At 42.7% G+C, this 10458-nt stretch overlaps 2 protein-coding genes across 2 annotated transcripts in view; one reads left to right on the forward strand and one right to left on the reverse strand.

Moving 5' to 3' along the window:
- LOC114038606 (lipase member K-like) overlaps nt 1–103 on the reverse strand; it is a 51167-nt gene extending 51064 nt beyond the window's left edge. Inside the window, exon 1 of the mRNA XM_027855945.1 lies at nt 19–103. Coding sequence (XP_027711746.1) covers nt 19–103 — 85 coding nt within the window. The remainder of the gene's footprint in view (nt 1–18) is intronic.
- A 291-nt stretch (nt 104–394) lies between these two features.
- LOC114038607 (lipase member K-like) overlaps nt 395–10458 on the forward strand; it is a 34449-nt gene continuing 24385 nt past the window's right edge. Inside the window, exons 1-3 of the mRNA XM_027855946.1 lie at nt 395–448; nt 7149–7263; nt 8167–8281. Of these exons, the coding sequence (XP_027711747.1) occupies nt 7156–7263; nt 8167–8281 (223 nt within the window). The 5' untranslated portion in view covers nt 395–448; nt 7149–7155. The remainder of the gene's footprint in view (nt 449–7148; nt 7264–8166; nt 8282–10458) is intronic.

The following is a 10458-nucleotide window of genomic DNA, read 5'->3' on the forward strand; positions in this document are numbered from 1 at the left end:
AAACATCTGAGACTGCACCATCTTCTATGGGATGGGCAGAAGTTCCCTCCACGTCACTCACCTCCTCACAGCTGACTCCTTCCAAGATGCCACGGGGCCCCATCCACAGAGCCTGCTGATCAACCTCTTGGAATACTCGGTAATTGGTGGCTGTCACCACAGGGCATTTTTTAAACCATTCCTCTAAGGCTTCCAGTAAGCCAAGGAGGACCCAAATATGTATGATTGCCTAATAGACAACATGGGCAAACAGGGTGAGAAGCACCATTCAATCAGCCACTCCCAATGGATGGGAGGAAATGGTGTGTGGGGTTGCCCTGATTACCTGTATTCCTCTCCTCTAGCAGAAAGCTGCCGCTGCACCAGCAGAGGGGACCTTGGTATCTGAACCTCGGCAAGACTGGCTAGTGGACACCTGCCCTGGGCAAAATTGGCTTCAGCTGTTCTTGTAAGAAGACATTTTTTCTACCTAGAAGTTCATGAGGTTATTTGGGGAAAATCTGGCAACAGAGATTGTGGGGATGGTTTTTAAAAATTTAATATTTTCAAAAAGGGGTTTTAATGACTTAAAAAAACAGGTCCTGGGGTCAGGTGTTGAGCCCAAGGCCTCATCTGCCCATATCCTGGGGGCTGTGAAGTAGGAAAGCAGTGAGGTACCTTCTCTAGGACCACTCAGTGTTATTCTTCTCTTCTGGTTCTTCTCAATTCAATAGGAAGGTGGAGGGTGGAGAGGAAGGTGGGCAGGCACAGAGATATTCTATTTCCACTGGAAATTCAGTATCTTGTTAGAAACAGTGGTATGTGACATGAGCAAGCCTGTGATAGAATGGGACCATATGGGAAGAATGATTTTTGAGAAAAAATAACAGTTAATAGAAAGCCTTTCCCCCAGGGCATGGTTTGCCTTGAGATGCATAGAATATGACTTGGCATTGTTATTTTTATCTTGTTTATACGTGTGTGTGAGATTGTGTGAGTGTGTGTGAGAGTATGTGTGTATGAGTATGTGTGTGTATGAGTGTGTGCATGAGTGTGTGTGTGTGTGTGTGTGTGCTTGCGTGCGCACGCGCGTATGCTCATGTATAGGTCAGCATGGTACAGTGGAATGGAAACTTAATCTAGAGGCAGAAGACCTGGGTTCAGATTCCAAATCTGATGCTTATTACCTGTGTGACCTTGGAGAAGTCACTTACCATTCCTGCGATTCCTAGAAAATGATGCTGTTGGAGCAAATGGCCTCTGAGGAAACATTTTGTTCCATAATTCTAGAATTTCACAGACCCATTCAAAAGAAATGTAAATGTGGAATGCAGAAGGGGCAGGAGGAAGGGGCGTTGGGGGAAGAAGGGCTCGATGTTAGAGATACTTGCACCAAATATTAATTCTTTAACGAAAGAGTTTTTGGAGGAAATTGAGTCTTTCTAATGGAAGAGAAAATTTCAGAAATATAATAGATGCCAACATTTCAAATACTATATTTCCCTTTTCTTCCTTGCATATAGAAGAACTTTAAAAACTGCACTATAGTATATCGCACTCAACGTGTGTGTGCGAGTATGTGTGCACACATGTATAAAGAGCACTGAATGGATCAAAGCACTTGGGTTTGAATCCCTGTTCTTTTGCTTAGTAGCTGTGTGACCCTGGACAAGTCACTTCCTCTTTATAGCCCTCAGTTTACAACTCTATAAAATAAGGGGTCTAGACTAGAGCAGAGATCCTTCACTTGAGGTCCACAGACACCCAAGGGTGTGTGAATAGATTTCAGGGGTCTGTGAACTTGCTAGGGAAAAAAAAAATTACATCTTTTAAAAAAATAACATTTGGTTTCTTTTGTAATCATTTGTGTTCTGTTTTAGGCATTTAAAATATTATTAATATAATGTAATTATAATATTAGATTATTGTAAGCATCACTAGATTGCCAAATGGGGTTCACAGCCAAGAAAATTGAAGAACCCCTAGATTAGATCATTTCTAATGGCCCTTGCAGCTCTAAATTCTTAGGATCCCCTATTCTTTCTGCCATATTTGGAGAAGACAACGAATAAAAAACAATTACTGCCCAGATTTCTCCTTTTATATTAAAAAAAATCTGATTTGGAACAACTCTTTAATCGAGCAGAGTAAAACTGATGATTCCTTTCTGTCATGGCAGACAAAAGGGAAAATAAAGGTGCATCTAGAGCTTTGCCTCTGCTGCAGCGCTGAGCTGCTTAACCCCATTGTCCAGCTCCCATCTCTTGCTCCTACCCTGACCGACTCCTTTTCGTTCCTTTCTCTCCTGGGCTTGAGGCACAGGGCTGTTGTCTTTCATTGTATCTTCATCCCCTGTAGGAGGATGTAGTCACCCTTCACTCAGTTTTAAGATGAAAATATCAAGGAAAGAGGGTGAAATTATTCAAGTACATAACATAAAAGTCTACTAATTTAGACTCTAAGGGCAGTTAAGTGGAACAGTGAATAGAGCATCAGGCCTGGACTCAGGAGGACCTGGGTTCAAATCTGGCTCAGAAACGTTCTAAATGTGTGACCCTGGGTAAGTCACAAAACCCTGTTTGCCTCAGTTTCCTCATCTGTAAAATGATCTGGAGAAGGAAATGGCAAACCATTCCAGGATCTTTGCCAAGAAAACCCCAAATGGGGTCACGGAGAGTTGGACATAACTGAAAATGATTCAATAATCAATCACCTCACAAGATTGTTGTGGGAATCAAATGGGATAACACATTTAAAGTGCTTTGCAAACCTTAAAGTGCTATCTAAGTGCTGGTTAATATTGTCATTGCTGTTGTATGTTACATCTCTCACTGTTTTGGAGCTCTTTTCTCCTGCTCCTATCTTGGGGTAACCTACGGCCCCCACACATGATTAATCCTGCACTCTACAAGTCAGATTTTCCTCTCAGGTGCCTGGAGATACATGGAAACTCAGCTGCTGCTCACACAGAGCTATTTATGGCATCTCAACTTGTTTCTGTTTATGTGTCTATGGTTTCTATGCTGATATCAGTGGAGTGCAGGTAGGAGTTAGACACAGGGCCAAGAATGAATAAACCAGTCTGATAAGTGTGAGGTGGTACCTCAGAGTTGTTTTAACTTGCATTTGTCTAATTAATAGTGATTTAGAGCATTTTTTCATGTAACTATGTATAGTTTTGAGATACTTCACATTTTCTTCTATTTTTTTCATTCTTTTGATTTTGTTTTATTGTTTCCGGGTGTCTCATACAGTCATTAGCTTCCACTTACCCAATTCTAATTTTTAAGGGATTATTTCCATTGGTAAGCATTTGTACTTCCTTTTCCATTTCTGCCAATTCTGCTTTTTAAAGAGTTCCTCTCTTCAGCGGATTTTTGTGCTTCATTTACCATTTGACCTATTCTGTTTTTTAAGGTGTTGTTTTCTTCAGTATTTTTGTGCCTTTTTTACCTAGCTGTTGACTCTTCTTTTCCCCATAATTTTCTTGCTCTACTCTCGTTTCTTTTTCCAGCTTTTCTTCTACGTCTCTTATTTGTTTATCTTTTAAAATCTTTTTAAGCTCTTTCTGAAATTCTTTTGGGATCTGAAACCAATTCACATTTTTCTCTGAGGCTTGGTTCCATTTTTGCTTTAGAAAGATCCCTTGGGCATCTGAATGGAGGTTAGATTGTAGTGGAGAGAAACTTTAGGCAGGGAGATCAACTAAGAGGCTATTACAATAATCTAATTACGAGATGACCTGGGCCTTAGTTAGGGTGATGATGTGTGGGTGGAGAGAAGGAGCCCTATAAGAGAAACAAAATAGAAAAGAGAGAGGAAATAAGCATTTATTAAATGCCAGACACTGTACAAATATCATCTCATTTGATCCTTACAACCCTGTGAAGTAGATACTATTATTATCCCTATTTTACAATTGAAGAAACTCAAGCAGATAAAGGTTAAGTTACTTGCCCAGGGTCCCATAAGTAAGAAGTACTTGAGACCAGATTTGAACACAGGACTTCCTTACTCCAAGACCAATGTCCTATCCATTGTCTATCCAGTGACTTGGAAAGACCTTCCTACTATCTCTTGCATTCATCTCCTTAGCTGGCTCAAAGCCAGAGGAGAAATGGAGGTGAATGCAAGAGATAGAATTAACAGAACTTGGCAATAAAGACTTGCCTGGCAACATATGGATCATTAGCACCAGAAGTAAGATTCCAACCCAGGTCCTCAGCCTTCAAATCCCACTCTATTTCCCCTGGACCACACCTATCCTTGGAAAGCTCTCAGACCAATTTTACAATTTTACTCAGGTATTACTTACCAGTTCCATGAGCTTGGCCAAGTTCACGGCCCTCTCCAAGCCTCAGTGTTCTCATCTCGTGCAGGAGCAACTCTGAATGTCATTAAAGCCCTATGAACTGGATAGAGTGAGGACTCTTATTCCCTTCTAAGGAGTGGGAAGACTGAGACACAGAGACCTTAAGTAACTTTTTCAAGGTCACAGAGCTTCCAACTGGCAAAGCCAGGACTAGACCACAAGTCTTCTGGGAGACAGAGTGGCTTAGTGGATAGAACATCTTCAAGTCAGGAAGACCTGAATTCAAATCCTAGCCTAGACACTTAACTGTGTTACCCTGAGCAAGTCATTTATTTTATTTTATTTTTTTTGTGAGGCAATCGGGGTTAAGTGACTCGCCCAAGGTCACACAGCTAGTGTCAAGTGTTTGGTCTGAGGCCGGATTTGAACTCAGGTCCTCCTGACTTCAGGGCCAGTGTTCTATCCACTGCACCACCTAGCTGTGCCCCTGAGCAAGTCATTTAACAGTTCCCAGCCTCAGTTTCCTCATAAGTAAATTGGGGATAACAAGAGTGTCTATCTTCCAAGGTTGTTGTGAGGATCAAATACAACATTTAAAGTATTTTGAGAACATTAAAGCCCCATACAAGTGTCTGCTACTATTACTTTTACTAACAGTATGCCAAGTTCAGGAAGATAGAGTCACAGTCCTCTCTGTGAGGTAGAGAGCTTGGGCTCAATGACGTACAACATCTCTTCCATCTCTAAAATTTAATCCATTGAGGGATCTCTGTTTGGTTTTTGGTTGGGAGAGAGTGTTCTGTGAAGTATTTCAGTAAGAACATTCAGGACTAATTTGGGTGCTAAGTTCTTGAACTGGGTTCTAACCATTACACAGCCTTTTTCATATGTACAAATTTCTCCTCTCCCCTTCACTTCAAACTGTGCAGATCTACCCTGAGACAGTTCCAGAATCAGAGCCTTTCTGAGGCAGACTGGGACTCAGAGTTATCGAATCCAACTCACACCTGACCCAGAAGCTTCTCATCATCAACAGTGGGGCATCCAGCCACCCCTGGGAGACCTCCAGAGAGGAGGCCCCACTATGTCCCCAAGTAGTCTATTCCACTTGGGGGTGAAGGAAAAGGGATTTATTAAACTCTTACCTCATACTAAGCTCAAATTACTTAAAAGTGTTCCCTTCCCTTAATCTTAAATTGTCCTCTTTGTCCTTGCCTCCCCTTCCCCCACTCTTAGTGCTGCCCCTGAGGCCCAACAGAATAGATCTAGTCCACCTATGTGTTTCTTTTAAAAAAACATTTTTAATTAATGGAATAAAACAAACATTTCCCTAACATAGTACAATTAAAAAAGATGATTGTACATGAAGCTGCAAATCTACTATGCACAACTTGCTATTCCTTTCATACATACAACACAATTATCATGTAAATTTCTTTTTTTGCTTCCCCCCCCAAGCCAGAGATGTATTTCCGAAGATGGTTAGTACAGGTCCTGGGCTGTTCTTGGAGGCCTTTCACACACATCAATAAGGCCCTCTGCTCCCCACATGGGGAATTGGCAGAAAGCTGGGATGTGGATTGGGTTATAAAAATTTTACCAGTTTGGAACCCAGGAATCTTTGTCCAGGATCACAGGAACTGGAAAAGGCCTGAGAAATTATCTAGTCAAATACTAAGATGTCAAGTCAGTCAGTAAATCAGTCAGCTAGCATTTATTAAGTATCTCCTACATACCAGGCTCCAAGCTAAGAATTGGGATTTTTTTTTAACTCAATGGTACTTGCTCCTTAATGGAAGAGAGCACATGTCTACAATGTATATGGGTACATATTATAGACACAAAGTGATTTTGACGTAACTTGGAAGAGAGGCCCTTCTTCGTGGAGAAGACGTTGCTTGAGCAAAGTTTTGATGAGGAAACTAGTGATTTACCCAAGGTCACACATGCGGTATGGCACAATCCATCTCAGATAGGAGAGCCCTAGGTTTAGCTGCAACAGCCTTGGTTTGCCAGCTGGTTTTCCCAGTCTCAATGACCCATCAGGCTAGATCTGCCTGAGATGAGCCTCAGCCGATAAGGAACCAAACTGGGTGCAGCTGAGCTATAAATAGCAGCTTTAGTGTGTAGGCATTTATCTGTGAGGCTCACCTCATTAACAATCCATAGGCACCCCCGCAGACATGCCCCTTTCAATAGTCAGCTTCCCTGGCTTTCTACCAGTCAGCCAAAAGAACTCGGCAGCATGGCGACTTCCCACAGGCACCCTGCTTTGTCTAGACCAGTCTTGAGAGACCTTAGAGGCCATCTGGACCAACCTCATTTTATAGGTGAGGAAAAACATTAAAGGGACTGCCCAGAGTCACTGAGCCGCAAGAATCTGAAGCAGGATTTGAACCCAGGACTTACTGACTCCTAGTCCCGATCTCTATCCACTAGCTCACACTTCCTTTCAGTCTGATGATGGTGCTATAGGATGGGCATTCTCGTGTGCTTGTGTGTGTGTGTGTGTGTCTGTGTGTGTTTGAAACACGTGTGTCTAAAGGATTTAATGATGAAACCTGACCAGTTGTAGGCCTTTTTTCATCATTTTCAATCCTGTACTTTAAAAAACAAACAAACACATCTTTGTAGCATCTAGGTTTTAATCCTGCTCATGTTCACAACATTTGAGCTCAAGACACAAGCTGTTTATTCCCATCCCCATGGCTTCGAGCCCCATCGGCAGCTAGGCCTAACTAAGAGCCACGTGGCTGGAGTTGATGTTGTCATAAAGGACACTGAAGTTGGCCCCACTTTGGACAAAAGGCCCTTGGTTTCTATAGGATTGTTCATCCTCTGCTTTTGTTTCAGGCAGATTCCAAATGTGGATCCTTCCAGTCATTGCCTGTTGGATGTTCATTACGGGAACACAAAATGGTTACAGCTTGAAAAACAGAATCCCCACGAATCCAGAAGCTAGTATGAATCTTGTAAGCTATGTTATTGGGGGAATGACCATTAGGCTGCACAGCCGTGGGCTTCTATGAAGACAATGTCTTTTCCCAGGGTGGGATCCACAATTGGCTGTTCACTAAGTGAGGCTCTAAATACCACCCTAACTGTGAATGGTTAGAACGTCAGCCAAGGTTGGAAATGACCTTGTTCTTACGGGATTATTTCACCCAGATCTGAAGTTCATCAACTACTTTGTGACCTTGGACAAGCCTCACACTGATCCTCAGATTCCTCATCTATGTTCTTGTTGAATCATTTCAATCGTATTGAACTCTTAGTGATCCCATTTGGGGTTTTCTTGGCAAAGATTCTGGAGTGGTTTACCATTTCCTTCTCCAGCTCATTTTACAGATGAGGAAATTGAGGCCAATGAGGTTAAGTGACTTTCCCAGGGTCCTACAGCTAGTGAGTGTCTCAGGCTAGATTTGGACTCAGGAAGATGATTCTTCCTAACTCCAGGCCCAATTCTCTATCCACTAGTCCCCCAGCTGCCCCCACCTCATCTATAAAAAAGGGTTGTTATTCATTCTACTTAGGCCCCATAAAAATGGGAGGTATTCTTATCTTAGGTATGATATCTTATTATCTTAGATACGTAAGATAATTTTCTTACGTATCTCCTCTTATTCCTTTCCTAGCTCCTTCAAGTCTCCAAAAATGCCTTCCTGAACTAGGCTTTTATTCTCTCTCACTCTACCGCTCCCCTTGCTTCCTGTGCCTCCAGTGAACAGAGACCACCTGGAGATTATAGTTGCACCCTCATGTTCCATACTCATGCACCAAGAAAATGAACATAGCAACATTGACAGGCATCTGTGGGTTGAACTAGGCTAATACAGCCTGCAAGACCAATAAAAATGTATCTTCTTTCCATACAGAGTCAGATTATGTCTTACTGGGGCTACCCCAATGAACAGTATGACATCATGACTAAAGATGGCTATATTCTGGGCCTTTACAGGATTCCTCATGGGAAAGGACATTTAGGAACAGGTAAGAGTAGAAGGAAGTATTTGGAAGGAGGTCTCTAGTGGAGTTCCTTAGGGATCTATGCTGGGTCCAGTGCTAAGCATATCAATGACTTGGAAGAAGGCACAAATAACACAACTTTGGCAGTGAGAGCACTAATACCCTGGATAAGAAAGTTGAGATCCAAAAAGATCTTGACAATCTAGGACATTGAGCTAATTCTAACAAAATGAAATTAATAGAGGTAAAGATAAAGTCCTATGCTTGGTTCAAAGCATAAGTTTCAAAGGCGAAGATGAGAAGGATGTGGGTGTACTAAAGTCCATTGGCAAAAGGATCAGATTGAACCCCAACCTGATATGATGACCTCTGACCTGACGGCCAAAAACCTGCTGGGCTGTCAGGCTGCATCCAAGGGAGGCAGAGTGTCTAGGACTGGGGAAAGGGGGTGATAGAACTGAGTAATTAATCCTGGTAATAACACATCTAGAAGGTGGGTCCAGTTCTGGGCACTGTCTCATTTCAGGAAAGACCTTGAGGGGCTAGAGAACACCAGGAAGAGGGAAACCAGGATGAGGAAGAAACCTCAAATTCATGTGAGGATTAACTGAGGGAACCTGGGAAGCTTGTTCTGGGTAGGAGAAGGCTCAAGGGAGACGTGACAGCTGTGCTCAAATATGTAAAGGGAGGTCACATGAAGGGGAAATTTGATTTGTGCTATTTGGTCCTCAAGGGCAGAATAAGGAGTATTGGGTGGAGGCAAGTTTGGGGTCTAGGTCAGGGAAATTTCCCAACATAAAGAGCTGACTAAAAGTGGATGGGCCTGAAAGGGAATGGTTCCTTCCTCATTTGAGGTCTTCAAGCAAAAGCTAAGAGACCCCTTTGATTGAATGTATGTATGTATGTATGTATGTATGTATGTATGAATGAATGAATGAATGAATGCAAAAGTATTTACTAAGGATCTACTCTGTGAGGTGACGCTGGTTCGGAGACACAGAAATTAAGATAATCTGTCCTCACAAAGAGCTTACATTTCAATTTGAGAAGATAAAACCTATCTGGAAGGTGGCAAAATAAGGCGTTTGAGGCTGGGGTTTGGGGAATGGAATCATAAGGTAGTCTTCCCAGAAGCAATGGTAGTGCAATGATAGTGCTGTTTCTAGAGCAAGAGGTAGAAGATGAGGTGGGGGTGGGAGGGAAGGAAAGGTGAGCAGGTGAGAGAAGATGGTATAAGATACCCAGGATAGTAAGATATCCAAGGTAGATGGATGGATGGATGGATGGATGGATGGGTGGGTGGGTGGGTGGGTGGGGGGATGGGATGTGAAGAGAGCATTTGCAGTCATTTCCTCACTAATCAGGACAGATCAGGCCCTGACTTTCAAAGCTGAGGGAATTAATTTCCCAGGCCAGTTATAAATCCAGAAATGTCTGGCCAAGCTTATGTGGCATCAGATGCCTCTGAGTTCCCTTCCAACACTGACTTTCTAAATTTCATTTTGAAATCTAAGACATGATGGGATCTGAAACTAAAGTGACCGATTGCCCTGAAATGACCCAAGTGGTAGAGAGTTATGGGGAAAGATGTTAGACCTTGAGTCAAGAACAAGGTTCAAAATCCAGCTGAAACTGTGTGACCTTGGACAAGTCCCTTACAGTCTAAACTTCAGCTGCCTCATTTATAAAATGGGATTGGATCCAGGATTCCAGATGAGAAAATTCCTTCTTTCAATGCAGATCATCAGCTTTTCTTTAACACAGAGTCTTGGGGAATGGCCTGGGTCACTAGGAGGTTACATGACTTCCCCAAAGTCATACAGACAGGATACAACAGACACAGCCTGGCTCTTTATCTACTGTTCCACACTACCTTACCAATCACAACAAAGAGGGTGCATTGTAGCTAAAATAAAGAATCAAAAACTCTACTGACAACCTGGGGCTAGACCTTCTAGTGGGAGGAAGGGAAGCAGAAAGGAGTTTGGGCTTTGAAGTCAGAGGCTGCAGGTCTAAAGCCTGCCTTTCCTAGTGAGGCCCCGGGAGTTCCGGGCAAGTCATGTTGTGCCTCTGGCTCTCTCTGTCTTCTTCCGTACATGAAAGGATGGGACTTCATGATTTGTAAGGTCCTGTATGGTTCTCTCTGGCTCTGTCTCTCTCTGTCTCTCTCTCAGTTTCTGTCTTCCTCTCTTCCCCTCCTT

The sequence above is a fragment of the Vombatus ursinus genome, unplaced genomic scaffold (assembly GCF_900497805.2).
Source record: "Vombatus ursinus unplaced genomic scaffold, bare-nosed wombat genome assembly UNPS02011353.1, whole genome shotgun sequence".
Taxonomy (NCBI): Eukaryota; Metazoa; Chordata; class Mammalia; order Diprotodontia; family Vombatidae; genus Vombatus; species Vombatus ursinus.